Source organism: Eutrigla gurnardus, assembly GCF_963514095.1.
Source record: "Eutrigla gurnardus genome assembly, chromosome: 9".
Taxonomy (NCBI): domain Eukaryota; kingdom Metazoa; phylum Chordata; class Actinopteri; order Perciformes; family Triglidae; genus Eutrigla; species Eutrigla gurnardus.
Genome location: NC_139923.1, coordinates 18745365 through 18763726, shown reverse-complemented (window position 1 = coordinate 18763726; position 18362 = coordinate 18745365). Strand labels below are relative to the sequence as shown.

Genomic DNA, 18362 nt, shown 5'->3' with positions numbered 1-18362 from the left:
TTCTCAATCAAGCGTCGACATGCGGGAAGAAGGCCCTCCAATCCCCAGCAGGCGTTGGCACACCTAATTTACATAAAATCAACAAGTCCCGAAAAACATGAACATAACCTCTTTGGGGAATACTGGATTGTAATATGTATTCAAGCTATAGTTTAATCTCTCTGCTACCTGTATGACATTGTGATTCTCTAGCTGCTACGTTCAGTGTCTACAAAAGAGCAGAAGCTGAAACTCAAGGCACGGCTGAACGCATGTATATAAACACAAAACACATTGTGACTGAACTGTTTGGATGAACTGGGTGGAAAAAGAATGAAAGTCATTCGTCGAGCTAGAAACAAGGCTTCTGACGACTGCAAGATTCATAAGATGAATAAATGCTGTAAATGTAATTATTGGTCATTAGCATGTAAAGGTTCTGTTGTAGCCTATGAGCACTCATGGTATTCCTAGGTCCAATCAAATTTCTTCAGAAACTAACTCTTGTTGGGTGTTAACCACCAAACTTTCAATGCATTTGGTTGATTGATTGGATTTAATTTGCACAGTGAATGTCTTCAGTTTATATATCATTTCTCTGTTGACTCTGGATCAAAAGATTACCGCACAGCTTTTTATCAAACTTAACAAATGATTTGTTTTGTTCAAAACAAAACAATTCAAAACATTTTCCCACAAGATTAAATATTTGTCTGATTTTCTTTTTCACCAAATAACGCTATGAAATCCAAGCAGAAGCCTTTTGGGAAATACCGTATCTGTTAGCACACTTTTTAAACCTCTCGCTCATTCATTTTTTTTTAGTGTATCTCATATCATTCTGCAAAGCCCCTCGAGAACCTGCTGAACTAACTTTCCTCTTCAGTGGAAAAACTGAGCCCATACACACCCTGAGAAAGTCATCTCATCTTCAACTAAACATTTTGACATTGGAAATCACTTTTACGGACTAAAATACTGCATTACTTTAGATATTTAAATGTAAGAGTGGGCTGCTATGCCCATCTGGTATTCAGTCAGTTTGACTGAGGAAACTAGAAAAAAATGTATTGATTGGCAGGCAGCCTTGAAATGTCATCCAAAGCCATACTTTGAGGTTTGCTTCAAATAGACGTTACATTTGTCTTTGAAATTAAAAATTATAATTTAAGATATAAGCTACTCTATATGAGAAAATGTTCATCAAAAGGGAGCCAGGCTTATTTCAAGGTCACATGTTCTATACTGGACCACCACTTCAATGGCTTTACTTCTATGGAAATGAGTCGAGCTGATATTGGCCTTTTCTACCTTTTAAACACATTCATAAAACTGGAATAAATATGTAGATTTTTGTCTCTACCATTATGAGATTATATAGCAGTTGACAAACTGTTGGCAGTGGAGACGGTACATTGGAGAGACCACAATTTATAGTGAGGATTCAAAACGATGGAATTTCACATTTTCCTCACTGCAATCATATAATATTCTACTTGTTACAACATGAGTTGGATCTTTATCTTTTTTATCAGTAATTTAAAAAAATAATAATTCATCATTCAAGCTATGCATAATTTGTGAGTCCAAATGTGATTTGATAAGGCTGAATTTAGTTGTTGCCATTTAAGTACACATTAAATTAATAAATTATTGTATATATTATATTTCACCTCCCAACAAAGCGCAAACTGGTAAGTTTTGTAGCCCAGAATATAATAATACATTTATAAAGTAGTATGGAATAGGCTTTATTTATTGCATCTGACCAGCTGCCTAACAACAGCCACATTGCCCCCTGTCGTTTAAAACATGTAAGTGTTATAGCTCGGGTTTTCAATGCTTTTAACACGTATTAAAGGTACATTCCTCTCCAAGCAACCCAACACGCACTGTTAATGTCTGTGATACATTTCTGGAGATTTCTTGTCGAATGAGTCTACGATATTTAAGAATTATATTTATCGAATGTATTATTTTAAATAATGCATTATAGTTTGGTCTATTTTTTTTTTTTATCCTACTTCAATATGTTTGTGACTTTTTATTTTCTAATTTGGATTATTGTGCAACTATAACGCGCTGGTCCGTCAACAAAACCCTCCCGCTTTTGGTCCGTTGGCAAAACTGTCCGTAGTGAAACAAGTACGTTTGGCTCAGCTGTCATGTATCACCGAAACCGACCGGGGTATTAACGTAGTGTGGACGTTGAAGTTTTAAAAATTCAAATTATCCGCTTGAGTTTCAACTGGCAACGTCAGACGAATTGTCAATATTGTTTTTAAAGTCAACGAAAGTACCGGGAAATTTACGTTGACGTATCTCTGGCTACGTCTTCAAGCAACCCGGCTGCGGTTAGCTAACGAACACTAGAACAGCCTGTTCTTGTTCGATTCAAGCATGGACGCGGTCGTTAAATTCATGAGCCAAAGCCAAGGGAGGGACCGAATATTCAGGTGAGTCTTTGTTACCTGTTCGTAAAGCTGTCCGCCTTTAATTGTATTGATAGAAAAGTGCAGAGATATCTTCGTTGAACACACAACTTTCTGCTTTCCCTCTGTCGTTTCTGTATTTAGGGCAACCCAATATGCATCTGCACTGTCGATATATTTACTTCGAAACAGCTCAAACAGAAAGGACACGGTGGAGAAACTTAAAAGTCTGGAAACCAACATGAGCGCCGGACGAAAGCGTGAGTATCCTGTATAACTGTGTTGTAAAGTAGAGGCAGGCAATTAATATTAAATACTACATGTTGTACATACATTATAATCAACACGACATGTTTAATCAATAGTCCAAAATAATGTAGTCACTTACAACAGAGTAGAGCTACAAGTTCTCACATCTGGAGATGGATTTAATCAGCCACTTTTGCTTGATAATGCTTAAAACAATGCAAAACATTGTTTATTATTATTTCTTATTTTGATGACTGACAAATAATTTCACAGCTGGCTGTTTTTTACAACCTGCAGTTATAACTTGCTCCACTAGTTTTCCTTGTTTTCTTTTTTCCTACATTATTGTTCAAAGCCATGATGTTAATAATAGCACTGTGTAATAATTAGCATCGCATAATCATCAGAAAATAGTGATTTAAGTCCTTGAGATTCCGCCAAGACAATTTTCAATTATTAAATAAAGTTTCTAAGCCATTGAACATTTGATGGTAAAGTACAGACACTTGTATATGCCATTAAAAATGTAAAGCAATCACAAATTGCATAGCACTGGGTTACCATGCAAATCCAGAAAAGCTGTATTCAGTTGAATTAGTAGATGACAGTCTAAAAAGTAGCCACACTTATTACATTTATGACATTTACTCTTTGAGGTTATGCACAAGATTTAATAAGTTGTTTGAATTTTTTTTAAAGATGTAAGTGAAGGTGGTCTGTATTTCAGGAAATATGCTACCTCTGCTGTGATGTGGTAAAACCTGCTACATTATCCCATCATATCGGCATAAACAGTGTTTTGTTTGCTTCTCTTTCAATGCTGACATAATCTTAACTAATGTTTTTTTAAACAGAAACTGCCACCAAAACTCTAATATCTACAACCATTTTGCATAGAAACATTGCAAACTTGAGAAAATGCTCAATCTGAACGCACAACCAAATCTCATAGAAGTTTATATCTTGCAGCTATGGCTTTGCATTTATTTTGTTCTTCCAGCACAAGAACAAACAGTGTATATCAGATATTTTAGGATTCTCTTCGACATCTTTGTGCCCTAGCCATGGGCTTAGACCAAATTGATGCCTGTTTAAGTCTGTAGCTTTTACCCCTGTGGGCTGAGATAGAGGATATGTGACTGTAACACTGATGACCCAACAACTGGCCTTGACCGCTCATAGATAAGTTTACTTTACAACCTCGACTGAAACAATTTGAACTTTGACACTCTGTGGTTAAATTAGATTGCGTTTCACTTTGTTATTACAGGCCAAAAACTGCCTTTGTGATGGGTTTTGTAAGGAATCCACTTTTCCCATTTTCATTCAGTGCTGGTTGTTGAATTCACGGTGTATGGGAGTTTCCATAAATCATATCTCTTCCACAACACTGGTTTTAATATGAATTATAATCTTTTAGAGACTGACTTGATACAAGCGCCACATGGAAATAAGGGATAGGCCAGCCTTAGAGCAGGGCCAGGCAAAAAAGATCTTGTGTCTCTCCGGGTCAAAGAGAAGTTTGTGCACCACTTAATTATCTCTTCTGTGCATCAGCGCTGCAGCCACGGGGCTCTGCTGCCTCTACACTCTGTCTGTCTGGCTTCTGTAAAGGTCTGGGAAGAAGACATGCGAGTGTCACAAAACAGTTTGTCAGAGGGGAATTTTCTTGCGATAGTGGCTTGTGAATGATGCCAATAACATGCTTTCTGAAGGGCTCAGAAAGCAACGAATGCAAGCAAGAGCCTGAGTTAGAAAAGGCCCCATCACAGTATGTACACAAGCCGAGTGACAGCCACGGCCTCTTTCTCCCAGAGGGGCAGATGTAATAAGATGAAAGTCACTGTAGTTTAAAATGTAGCTTAACTGTCTACATAAGGGACTGCTTTCCTATGAAATGTTGACCTGACATTTCGTTTTGAATTGATTACTGCTCTATTAACTTTTTTTTTTTTTTCCTCCTTTGTCAGTGTTCAGGCTGGGAAACACATTGAATTCCATTGAGGCTGCTAAGCGAACCATGCAACTCTCTGATCGAGTGCTGTGCCTGTGCCTTACCGCCGCCAATGTCAACCGCGCCCTCTACTTTATCTGTGACAATGTACTTTGGGCCAGAAGTGTCGGTCTTATCCGCAAAATCGACAAGGAACGATGGAGCCAAAATTCCTCTCGCTGCTACTTCATCTCGCTAGTAATGAGTCTGACCAGAGATGTTTATGCAGTCCTCCAGTTGATGACGCAGAGAGCGAGAGATAAACACTTTAAACAGAAAATGGAGCTGCATCTCAGTGAGAGTCCTGAAGTAGCTGGAGCTGTTGTTCCACAGCTGGATGCGTTCCTCTTTCTGCTGTTGGAGAGCCTAAAATCACATCCCGCTGTTGCCTTGGACATGCTGAAAAATATATGTGACATCTTCATTCCCCTCGACAAGCTGGGTATATACCAGTCCAATGCAGGGGTGGTGGGATTTTGTGGTTTGATATCCTCAGTGATTGGGATTGTTACCCTGGCACAACCCAAGTTAAGACTTAAACCATGATAACAAGGTTAACCTTACCGACTAACTGCAGATAAAAGGGTTTATCATGACAGTTTTAAAAGGATTTAGCGCCATCTACCTGTAATAGACTGAAGTCAACCTGGTGCACAACATCACAGGCACATTTGTTCACATTTATGTTAGAACAGCATTTATGTTTAACACCAAGCTGAGGCAGCAATAACAAAAGGGATTACATTTCGTTGTTTGGTAAAAATTAACTTATTGATTGCACTGATTAACATCATAGTTTTATGTCACAAAATTAATTAATATTGAATGAGGACCAGTTCAAGTTTAAAACACTGGTAATATAGGGAGCAAATCAAGTTTACATAGAAGCCTTGTTTATTTCTTCACACCATATTCAAGAGAGCCAAGGCTAAAGCTGTGTGCATTCCTGTCATCTCCAACACCACATATAACACAAGCAAGTTTGTAACTACCGCACCTCTAAAATAAGGGCTCCATACTGTTTACTGCAAGCTTTTGTGTTTGATATCGTACATCTGGAAAAGTACCATCTTAATCTGAGTGGCGTCGCCACTGTAATTCTACTGTCTTTTTCTACTCTCTGTCATGTGATAAGATGCTGCTCAACGTTTTACCTCTATGTCAAGTGATGAATACGCTGCCTCTCAGCCAAAAGTGCTTCTACAAGGGATTTCAGGGAAAAGCAGCAGAGATTTTGATTTGTCTTGGTAGGAAAAGGGCACATGTTTCTAATAATACTAATAGATCCGTTCGACTCAGGTGTGAGTTGATGTGAGCCAGCATGCCCAATCCCATCACCCTAAAATCATCATTCATTTCATTATTTACCCCTGTGCTTTTCCTACTCTGACAAATTAAATTGTCTTTTGTGGAAAAAAGGCCTGTAATCTCACCAGTTACTTATTTGTCATTCTGCCTTGAAGGCACGGCCTGGACTTTGACTCGATGAAATGATTGAGTACAGACATCTGTGCATATGGTGTTACTATTTTAATGAGCCAAGACACACTTGTCATGTGATTAAAATTACTTAATATATTTTCTAGGAATTGTATGATTATGTATTTATGTATGTTTTTTTCTTTCTTTAGTCTTTGTGACACAGACTAACAAATGTGAAGCTAAATTAGAAACCTCTTACTTTCCCTAGAAGTTGAGATGACTTTCACTGTCACAGTTGATGAAAAGAACAATAAAACATGAAAATAAATGAAATTATTTCAAATTGGGCTTTTTAAACAACTAAATGTTTTGTATTTTGATGTTAATAATCATTAACTTCTGTGTGGTTCAGTTAAGAAATGGAGTAGCACTGCCCTCTTGGGGAAAATGACACCTAGTAGAATTCAAAAGAGCTTTATTTTTCATTTATACTGAGACATCAATACATTTTTTTCTGAAAGCTTTTTCTCGAGAGGATGACATTGTGATAAAGCATCCACCATCAAAAATCGCAAAAATATATTCCATTTCCCTTTCACCATACTTTGAGTTTTGCTGTGAAAAGAATGAATACACAAAGATTAATCCCGTAAAAGGACAAACACATACAAAGCAATAAATAAAGTAATTTGTTCTCCAAGGTAGATCAATCGCAGTGATTCATAATAGGCAACGTGTTTGATTTCACATTTCCATTGAGGCATTGTTTTTCCAGTATCAACAAACCAATTAAATGCACCAGTATTACATTTGTGGAAATAGTTTCCTGGGATGGAAATAGAAATGCAGACAAAATATTCTTGTATGCAAATGGCTAACATTCGATGCAGTTTAATTGGTGTCCTGAAAACCCTGCATTTTTAAAATGCTGAATTTTCACGTCTGGAAAAATGTCAGTGCCAATACACTTAATACATTTTACAAGGCATCTGATATCAACTTATTCCAAGAACTTTGAACAAAGTACTTTGAACATTGGCAACAGTGTGAAACTACAGATGTGCTGTCCCAAGTTTTTTCCCCTCCAGAATACCAATGATAGTTACACGCAGAGTGGCTCTGCTCTTTGAATGAAAAAGGCACCATCAGTAGTTAGCTCCTGCAACAGTTAAAAAACAACAAAACATCACAGTTTGCACTCGAGAGGCTCCTTTCACCAAGGGTCTGGTTCCCCCCAAAACGCCATGTTAAGGTGAACGGTACGATTATCTTCATTCATACTGATTAGACCATATTCTGCCCATGATGCTATTTTGTTTGATTACACATGTGTTGTTCAGTTGGGAAGCCCTTGAATTGAATTAGTTCTGTAAATTATTATAATTTTTAAAGATCTCATGGTCTAAGTGGGTGTCATTTGGGTGATTCCATCCCGCCATCATTAAAACACTGTTTTAGTACCTTTTTGTTTTTGAATTTGAAATTCTGTGAAAAACAAATAAATTATTTTGTATATCTGAGAAGGCATTGTGCTCTGGTCTCTTAATACAGTTGAATCGTGCCTTATTGCTGTCCAGATCCAGTACCAGAACAAAGCACAACGTTGTTTTTAAGTCATTTCTTGGCGGATCTAACGTTTTCTCAAGTTGGATGTCGCTCTGCAGCACATGTGCTGAGCTCATCAACATGCGTATTGACAAAAGAGTCGTAAAATAGCGTGTGGTCTGGTCCTGAGAAGAGGTTCAAATAGCCAAAAGGAAGAAAAGATTTCTGTAAGTGTACCGTTGCATTTTAAGTTTGATGATATTTAAACTCAAAATCTGGGCTTATAATTCTCATTTTTCCAATAGTCAGTGCTAATAAATATTTATTTCTTGGAAAGGTTCATATGTGCCAAGACAGCAGCTGTTGCTCGTCTCAAATCCTTCAAACATACCAGAAGAAACCTACCATGAAAAAAAAGTACACTTAACTTTTGCAAAAAAGCTGCTAAATACGTGACAATAAGTCCACTGAGAATTTTCACTGAGAAATCAAGTAAAACACAATATTTTGTAAAGATTTCTGCTATGATTCTTTCTTTTGATAGTGGTGCTTGATAGGATCGGACAGTGAATTATATTCCTCAAAAACTCATGATTATCTGATAGAAACAGAAAATGATTAAGACGTACATGGAAAAAAACAAACACAGACATTACGACTATCCAGTAACAACTATCCAGTAACTGAAGTTCCTTCAAACTAAAAGACATTTACAGGGGGAAAAAAGTCTGAAAACACTTTGAACTGTGCAGGTTAAACCAAGTACATTTCAGAACAGGGATGGCATCATCTTGGAAATGTCTGACGTACACGTTAAGGCAAATATCAGCTTCATTCTCTCATATAAAGCCATCATTAAGACAACAATCGTGAGTACAGCTACATTGATGATGAAAAAGTCCAGAAAACACTGAAATCTGATCTCTATTTCCTACTTCAGGCTACAGCTAATTATAAGGTGAAATAAAATTACAGTTTGTGGTTGTTCAAATGTACCTGCCTTGGGAAAAATAATTCCAGAAAGACAAAAAAATGAGTGTAACGGCCTCTAGAGGGCTGCCTGCTCCTTACTGAACCAGAGTGGTTTGAACAGCGTGACTGACTGTCGCCACCATCCTCCGCACGCTCAACATGTGGGGCTAAAAATGACACGGTCATATATTTGTTAAAGGCATCTCCATTGCAATCTGTCTATCGCAAGGCAAATTCATAGTAAATGTGGACACACTAGATCACCAAGATAAAATGCTCTGTGAGCTTTTGAAAGAGTGAAAGGTCCTAATTCTTACAGCCTGAAGTCATTCATCTGTGGCGTAAATGAAGCCTGATTGCTGTGCATCGGTGAACAAACCTATAACCAGAACACTTGAGAGAGTTGATAATGAGAAGGCAGTTTGTGGTAGGCTACATGTGGGTGAAGTTAACACGAGAAGTGCACAACCGCCATCTTGAAACCAGCATTCAGGTGGAGGAGTTGTTTTGTGACATTCCAACATTTCTTAGAAATGTCACAGGACGTCGGCAGAAAGCTACATGGTAAAAGTCCTTATGATCAAGAACTTTGCATATGTTTTAAACTTTTGACAATTTTAGTGGCACATTGAAATACACCTTGTAGGGTTTTAGGTCGGCAGGAATAGGTTTTATAACAACATTTTGTTTGCATGTAGTCTGAAGGGAGATACATTGTTAATGGAGTGACCTTATCATTGTCATTATGTGATCGTATTACTGTAAATAATGAATAATTGATGTGATTGAAGGTGTTTTCTGTCAGCAAACAGAAAGTAAACAGATTCCCTGTATGTTAAATATAAAGGCTTTAGTTGCATTTGTTTCCCCCCGAACATTGATTGTACCATCAATTTAATACTCTTTTTCTTAATATAAATCAACATTTGTTTTTTTAGTTCTGATAAGATAAAGGATAGAATAAAAACTAAATTAAGCAGGAAGGATGTGATCCTGCGTTTCAGAAAAAAATGGATTTGGCTTACACTTTTCAGCAGAACAGAATCCAGCCGTTAAAGTGATAATCGTAGGTGAAAACCATAATGTTAAAGGGCAACATTTGATCACGAGTTGGTGGTCCCAGCGCGCTTTTGAAAAAGAACCTCGCTACTTGATTCCATTAACACTCGGAGAAGTAAAGTGAATAGTGTTTTCTGCGACTCCAGGACCCAGCTGGGCAGTCTTTGGGTCCATTCGGAGTCTTTTGGTCCGGTCGTATTGCACCCTACGGAGGGTAGAAGCCGGTCATTATGAGAGTCCCTGTGCTCGGTCATAATCTGTGATCAGGCCTTTGATATGCGATAGTTTCTGATGGAGGTACTCGCATCGCTTCTTCTCTTCCCGATACCCAGGAAACTTCTGAAAGGGAAAAAAAATGGTGCAAGGGTGAGCTTTTAGTAATGCATGACAGATATCCAACATGATGGGACTCATGCAAAAACATCATAAACCTAGTTTTTTCTTGGACTGCAGCATAACGTTGCCATACAAGGTTTTTCCAAATCATTTCATTTGTAGGCAGATTTCTCTTAAAAAATGTGCCAGAAATAATCAAGTTGATTACAAGTGATATTAAACTGCTTTAACAGGAAATTAGCCACAAGAAAACAATCTGTAGAAAAACCTTGACTGGGGCAGAATCTTCCGAGCAACTCTTTAACTTGTTCCAAAATACTCCTACCAATAAAATCTATAAGGACAAGTTGTCTAACCTCTAAGTGGATTTGCAAGGCATGATAACACACTGTGTTTTATTTAATTTTCTTTCTTAATTTCTTTCTTAAGGCTACAACTTCTCTTAAATGCCACTTCAGAATGTTCATATGACTGGTTCTTGCATGAGGCCCAGTGTACCAGTGTAATTGTAACAATTCTTACTTTCTTATACTTCCGGTACTTTTGTAGTATTTGGTCCTCCATAAGCTGAAATGATGACAAAAGAAAAGGTGTTAGGGGTGCCATATATCTGATCAGTTCATCAGAAACAGAGCCGTTAGAGGCTCCTGGTCCAGACAGTACCTTGTACTCTTGTGTTCCTGGGGAGAGCGTGTTGATCTTTGAGCCCAACTGAACAAACATCTCTGTGATAGCCCCGATCCGATCATGAAGAGCTCTGTATTCATCGTACTCTGCACAGAAGTCGTCCTTATACTGTTGGCGCTGCTCCAGTGCCGTTATGGTGCTGTATTTTCTGGAAGAAATAACATAAAGGAGATGTTATTTAAAAGCAGACGTGATCGTTTGACAACCACGTTTATTCCAATTCCTTCCAGTAGATGGCACTGCAGAACGGTGGAGTGGAAGGCCTGGGCCTGACACGTCACTGGTTTAACAGCGTGATGTGTTGACCAGATGTATAAATGTAAGACATAAGATCATGTGTTTGCTCCAGTGAAGCTTTGTGACTGCGCATTTAGACATGTGTTTTACTTCTCTCTATTTATGTGAATGTTTTGAAGCTGATCCGAACCCTTTTTGGGACACTTTTCTCAACAACAGCGGGTTAGACTCTGAAATCTAAACTTCTCAGTGACAGACGATATCAAAAACTACTTATGAGGATTTCATTAATGATGTGCCAATTGTTTGGATTTCATTCCTGAATCACAAATCCCTTCTGAATCTGGGTTTATAACGTAAAGCAGAGACGGTGTGTGTCTGAATCTTACATTGAATAGTCAGGGAGCTCCTCTGCTGAGGTTCGATTGACAGGTGTTTTTTCTCCCTCATTGTCTGTCGATAGGAAACACACACACACACACACACACACACACACACACACACACACACACACACACACACACACACACACACACACACACACACACACACACACACACATTTAATAAAAGGTTAAAGCAATCTGCCAATGCAAATGTGATAATGTGCCCATCATATCAAGGCTGATGGAATCGCTCTCTCGGATAAGAGATCTGATTCAAGGCAAGCAGTGACGTCTGCAGCCACAGAGTAGGAGGCAATGCTTCCTGCTGACTCGCTCAACCGTAGGTCACCCAGCTGTTTCACAGTCAATCATCAACAGACTAGAGCAGGGAGTGGGACTGCAGGGCGAGAAAGTGCTACAGTCCTCACAGAAATCACTGCTCTCTCAAAAGAAATGACATGAATTGCTCCTCTTGGGCATTTCAGCAGCAACCCTAACTCAGATATAACTAATTACCATAACTTGGTATGTCTTTTTTCTAAATGAAAGCTGTTTGTGTCATCGCATGGACAAATAATGACTCATAGGTTACATGAAGTGTGAGGAAACCTGACGGGGAAGACAGTTTTGTGATTTTTATGACCATTTACCTTTGAGTTTTTCTTGGTTTTGTTTCAGGTCTGGACTCGTCTCAATCCAGTCTGGTTTTAAGCGCTCTCGTTCTTTGTCTTTGTGCTTTTTGGGCCTCTTCTTTTTGTGTTGGCTGTTGGTGAACTGTTGGTCAGTGCAAATGGATGTGTCAGTGTGTGGAGGCTTCGGGCTGGGTGCAGAAGGAGCTGGCTCTGTCCTCTCCAGTTTGGGAATAGCAGACGACCTGCTGAGTTTGTGCGGCGAGTACAGACTGTTTGGGCTCCCCTGGAGATGATTGTTGGTTTTGTCAAACTCCAGTTTGATCTGTACTCTAGAGTTTCCATGACTAGAAGAGCTACGAGGCCCGTTGGTGCCGTAATCTCCGTGAGATGGCGACTGCAGAGGCAAACACTGGTCTAATAGTCTTTGTTTTTTGGGGGTCTGACAGTTGGATGGGTCTGAGAGCAAAGGGCGTTTCTGCAGGGGGAAAAAAAGAGTAATAATAACTGATTTGCTTTAACTTTTGGATATTGGAGTGATTACGTTGCATGAGAAAGAGAAAGCGGCAGAATAGAATTCATTCAGGGTGAATTATTACCACGGATAGATTTTTGGCAGGACTGAGATGTGAAGGAGAGTCCCCAGGAGTTTTGTGGAATGAATGGTTGGACTGTGGACTCTTCAACTGGCTACTGTGGAGCGGCTGAAGTTTCCTGAAGAAAGATTGAGAACACAGCACCTTCAGTCAGACAGTAACTGCAAGGTAAATGGCCTGTAAAGCTAAACATAAATGGGGAGTATGTAGGTTATAAAACCTGCTTTGGCAGATTTATGAGCATGGCGATGAGCAATTGTCATTTATTGTGAAGTGGCATCCAGGGAGAAGACAGCCGTGACCGCTTATCCGCAGAAGAAACAATTACTGACATTTATAAAATTATCAATCTTTTTAAAGCTTTTTACAAGGTTATGCTATATGGTATGTTTTGTTTTGTGTCTCACGTGGCTCAACACAGTCCAGAGAGCAGAACAATAGCAGCATATTTAACCTCTGTATAGGACCAAACCCTTTTCGCTGGTAATCTGCTTCCTACAGCTCCTTCCTCTAACAGACGTCACGAGTCACACCCCCAAATGGGTTCGTGCAAACCTTTTATCATAGGGTCAGTGTGATTGGAGTTGGAACGATTAAAACGTCACGTCAGTGACATGACAGAAGGAAGAAAGCCTGAATAAGAAGCATCTACTCCAAAAATGAATGAACTAAAGCAAAAAATCTGGAGATTACAGTATTTACAGAGTATCACACTTGGCAAACAGTTTGATGACTACAATTGTAAGCTTCTTTTCTTAGCGGGGGTGGTGAACAGAGGGGGTTGTGCAGTCAGTAAACTGGACTTGAGTCTTTTCCAAAACCCTCATGAAGCACATGGCCTGCATGTTTACTGGCAGACAGAGGAAATCTGCAAAGGGAGGAAGCTCACCCTAAAAAGCCCAGGCTCACTGCTCTGAACTTTCCATGCTAATGCCATTTGGCAACACTGTGCAGGGAATATTTTCCTCCGCTTTGATGTGTCCATTAAGAGATTCATCAGTGCAGAGAAGTAGTGATTTAGAAGCTCCCCTTTCAACATGATCACAGCAGACTTCCACATTAAATTATGTGGCCTTTCTGTATTAACGCCAGCACTGTCAAAACACATCCATCCCTTAGTCTCTTTCCCAACCGGGTCTCTTAAAGTCTAAAATAACTTTTAGAGCAATAACTTGACAATTTGGAAACACACTGATTCGCTTTCTTGCCGAGAGTTGGACTAAAAGATGCATTGGGCTCTCTCCTGTGTAGGGTAAATATAGGGCTAGAGCCAGGCGGTCATTAGCTTATCACAAAGATGGAAACAGCTAGCTCTGTCGAAGGGTAATGAAAGGTAATAAAATCCCCTACTAGCACGGTAGGGCATTTTGTTTTGGATTAAACAAACCAGATATAATTAGTTAATTAGTGGGTTTTTAAGGTGCTGGTTCATTTTGTTACCCCCATGCAGGTCCAGGCTGGCTGATTCCCCGCTTCATGTCTTTATGCTATGCTAAGCTAACTGGCTGCTGGCAGTAGCTATATCTTTAGCGTAGACGTGTGAATATCAACATCTCATCTAACTGGAGCGTATTTCCCAAAATGCACTTTTAAATGGAAACTTAACATTTTGTTACACATTCACAATTCTTTCAATGGAACAAAACAAGAAATACTTTTTGTGTCTCCTGGCTAACTACTCACCTGATCAGGAGCCTATGGATGAGTTGCTTCTCCTCCTCTAGATACCCGGGCCAGTCCTTCTGGATCTGTCTGTAGAGCTCATCCTTCAGAGAGTAGCTGTGGTCTTTAGTGTTCAGTTTACCAACCTGAAAACCGACAGTTCCCCATGTAAATAAACCAACAGAGGACAATAGGAAAAGAGGCCAGCTGAGGTCATAAAAGCACCAACTGTGCTAACCTGCCCTCACTCTATCGTATATTTAAATAAAAGACCTGTTTGCGACTAAGTGGGTCTGTATTGTTAAATGGTTTAACCCTGCTCTCATACAACTTAAACCTGCTGATGCAAATTTAGACAAACCAATCACTTTCAATTCTGAAAGTAGTCAGAGCCCAGTTGGAGACACAATCTTTTCCTCCAAAGATAATAAAAGCACAGCCCTAATTACAGTGGCACGCTCTTTACTTGATGATTTCAGTGGGACACTCAAACACTGCATACACGAAATATGCCTGAAGTAAACCTACTGACATCCCATTTTTGTAGCTGATCAGCCGTAGTCTGTTGATTAGTATAATTCGCAAATGCTATGTTTGTAATTGAAGTCTTTGACCCGATATCAACTGATGCTTAATGCCCTCAACATTTGGGTGTTTTCTTTAACTTCACGTTGAGGATATTTCATCATTAGTCGACAGTGTTTACATAGCAATGTGCCAGATGTCTCACCTCATCCAGTACTGAGGTCAGGTCAGCCTTGTCCTTTGGACTGGCCCGCTCCCTCTCCAACCACAGTAGCAGTTCAGGTTTCCTGTAGGGCTTTAAGGCCAGGAGATGAATGATGCGATCCCTCAAGGGCCGATGTGCCACAGGGCTGGGAACCAGGCTCCTCTTATTGCTGGGGGAGTGCTTGTTGCTGCTGTCCGAGCACGATACTGGACCCTGCTTCCTCTGGACTTTTACGTACTTACCTAAGATCAAAACGAAGGGACACACAGCAGAGTTTCACTCCAGGCTTTGTGGAAGATAAAAGCAAGTGTTTCAATTTAAAAGTTATCACTGCAGTAATCCAAAGCTGTTTCCGAATGGCCGTACTGTCACCACAGTATACAAAACCAGAGAAGACCAAAGAGATTGGAACTGATCTGATAACAGGATTCACATACTGTACGTTGACAGTATCCTGTAGTAGCACAGCCAACATATCATTCCTAATCCAGTCCTCAGGCCAGTTATACAAATCACACCCTGATTTTGAAAGAGGCCTGCACACAATGCATTTTATCTTTATTATATCCCTTTATTGTCATGCAATCTGCTGTATGTACACGTGAGCTACAGATACTGTATGTGCAGCAGTTTTATCTCAATCTAAAAAAAAAAAAAAAAAAAGCTATTTACAAACTACCTTGAACACCGTAGTGTGCTCAGGTAGTTTTCTCTGCTGGTGTGCAGAGGTAGTTCTATGTGGATAACAGTGAAAGGGGTTGACAGAAGGGTTAGCCTACTGCTGAGTAAACAGAAGAATATGGAGACTCAAGCAACTAACACAGAGGCCCTTTCTTCCTGTTGCATTACTAATTCAGTTGGACCTGGGCAGGCAGTGCTTATAGATATCTGGAGACCGTAATCTCATTACAACCTTAAGCCATACTTTGGAGGTTGCTATAGCTCGAAGACTAGCGTTAACGCTTTCACTGGGACAGCATGATAGAATAATCATACAGGGTGTTTTACAGTACATTAATACTGTTAAAACGGCGTCCATTCTAAAAGTTATTTTAGACTTCAGTTTTACCAAAATACAGTGTTCCTTGTAAGATTCAAAGAAAACTCACTTTAAATCTACTTTGCAAAATGCAACAGTCATGCAGGAGCTTGTCTCAACATCTACCCGGCCATGAAGATTTCAGGCAAATATCCTTCCTGCACTGAAACAAACCTGTACTGCCACATTTCAAACAAGCCACAACTAGAACCATTGTTTGATGGTGATACATTTAAAGCGGCGTGCGATGTGTTAAGACTCTCATGGCAGCTAAGTGTGGAATGATGCTTCCCATGATGACAGGGTTGTCTCCCTTGTGGTAATTGACTCATATCTATGAGCAATGGCCAAACTCTAGCATCTGGTTGCAATAGTGAATCAATATAACAGAGGAAAATGATTAAAAATGCTTAAGTAGGAAAGGACATTTATTTTGAAAAATAGTTCTAACTTTCCATCAACCGGCACACATTTCAGCTGCCTGTTTGTCAGTGCCTCCAAATGCAAGTGAACTTTAAATCATACATTCTTATCTAAATTGTTCTACCCTGCAACCTGTAATTGTGAGCTGGTATATGAACATGTTGTTCTGATGAGTACAGCATTAATCTACCTTGAAGGGAAGTACAGTTATGTGCTGTAACTGCATGCTTCTAACTAGGATCTCAAATGTTTTTCCAACGTTCATTAGATGCATATGCCAGATTCAATTTTGTAAAATCCTCTGAGAGACTCTTTCGGCAGCAAAGCGTGGCATGTAATGTGCAGGAACTAGTTCCAGCAGCTCACTTCTACAACAATAACCCTAAACCTCATGTTGTGGCGTTGGTCTACACAGCATGTAACCATTCATCTAAACTAGCATTTGAATTCACACAGGACCTCTACATGTCATTAAGCCTGATGGTCAGATCATTTATAACGTTTCAGCACGGTTTAATGACCAAAACCACAGCTCAGGCAAGGAGAAGGCAGTGAATAAACACAATTGCAAGTAGGAGTTTCTGCATGTTAGGCCCAGATCATTCCAGGTTAAGCGTGGCCTCTTGATTGAGATGATATTTAGAAGTATTTTATCAAATGGAAATAAATTTAATTCCAGCAAATGTAATTACATTTTAGGCAAAAACTTCATCAACATGATACTTGTTAGAGCATACTTCTGGAAAACTCAATCACATTAATGGTGCCGGCAGGCAAGCTGGCACAGCGCCTGAGCAATCTGGTCAAAATGAAAGGAAAATTACAAGACAGAGAGGCATCCCTCTCGCATGAATAATTGCAACACAGCGCTTTGATCAATTATGTGATAACTTCCACACCATATGGCAATTATCAGCAGGATGAAATGGCGAGAAGCAATGGTTTAGAGGCTTTCTGGGAACATGAATACTCCCTTATCTGTCCTTGAAGGCTACTACGCGCAACGGCATCTGTAAGATACACCAGGATGTAGATACAGCTATAAGGCAAAGGCTTACTTGGCCCCGGCTTGATCTCAATTGCTGAGCGGCTCCAGATGTCCTTCTCCACCTGAGACATGCGCTCCCGGGTTGTCTGGTAGGAGTCGTCTGTGGCACAAACTGTGATCTTGTCCTGAATGCTTCCCTGGCCCTCCAGCTGATCCCTGCCCTCCCTGCAAGGAGGAGAAAGGAGGAGAGAGAAGACTTCAGAGAGTTCAAGCTTACAAATGCTCTGGCTCAGCTCCATTACCTGGCAATTTGTCAAGCACAAGCATTAGAAATTCTTGCTGCCATACACTAATTTGTGACGTTGTCTGACACACGCACATATCTGGTTCTGCGACTTGTGCCTGCTTGTTAATTCCAGTCATGTGTTATACATCATAGAGCTAGCTAAAAGCTTACCCTTTGACACTGCATAGTCACAAACACTACCTCAGTGTATTCAGTGATTACTGGGCACCTTGTCTGTTTGTGGCATGAGAGCCTTTAGGTGTTATTGTAGTCTTGTTTGAATATAGCACGACAGTGGTACTGTCTGTTGTTGTACTGAAGAGAGAAGTCACTGTCTGGTAAGGCCCTGCGGCCCCAGCCTGACACCAAATTTACTACAAATTCCATTTGTGGTCGACTGTGGAAAGAATTGTGTGTGCTGCTTACCCTGAGACATACTGGTGAATGCAGTCGAAGCTGGACTGAGGCTTGTCTTTGCTGTCACTGGAAAGGTAGAATGAGAAGACCCTGTATCCATCAGGAGATTCAGGGGTCGGCGCTGGGATCTTTACGTACTGTCAAGACAAATAAAAAAACAGAATAAGAAGGGTAAGTATCTTTACGATTAAAAGTAAAAAAAAAAAAATGAAATGGTCATGGTACTTTTGTTTTCACACATTTCCAGTGCTCAGAAACATTATTTCTGGGACCCAGTTTTTAGAAGTGACAGAACA

The 18362-nt window shown here is 39.8% G+C and overlaps 2 protein-coding genes across 2 annotated transcripts in view; one reads left to right on the top strand and one right to left on the bottom strand.

Annotated features, from left to right (window-relative positions):
* The first annotated feature begins 2137 nt into the window (after nt 1–2137).
* pex11a (peroxisomal biogenesis factor 11 alpha) lies at nt 2138–6773 on the top strand. The gene is made up of 3 exons (XM_084017430.1): nt 2138–2435; nt 2556–2671; nt 4631–6773. Exons 1-3 carry the CDS (start codon nt 2380–2382, stop codon nt 5197–5199), a joined length of 741 nt encoding a protein of 246 aa, XP_083873556.1. The 5' UTR covers nt 2138–2379; the 3' UTR covers nt 5200–6773.
* Nucleotides 6534–18362, bottom strand: part of LOC311018443 (RNA polymerase II elongation factor ELL) — a 25246-nt gene continuing 13417 nt past the window's right edge. Inside the window, exons 3-12 of the mRNA XM_084017424.1 lie at nt 18076–18203; nt 17434–17588; nt 14914–15155; nt 14205–14329; nt 12525–12639; nt 11947–12403; nt 11301–11364; nt 10651–10822; nt 10510–10554; nt 6534–9990 (exon numbers count right to left, since the gene is read on the bottom strand). Coding sequence (XP_083873550.1) covers nt 9880–9990; nt 10510–10554; nt 10651–10822; nt 11301–11364; nt 11947–12403; nt 12525–12639; nt 14205–14329; nt 14914–15155; nt 17434–17588; nt 18076–18203 — 1614 coding nt within the window. The 3' untranslated portion in view covers nt 6534–9879. The remainder of the gene's footprint in view (nt 9991–10509; nt 10555–10650; nt 10823–11300; nt 11365–11946; nt 12404–12524; nt 12640–14204; nt 14330–14913; nt 15156–17433; nt 17589–18075; nt 18204–18362) is intronic.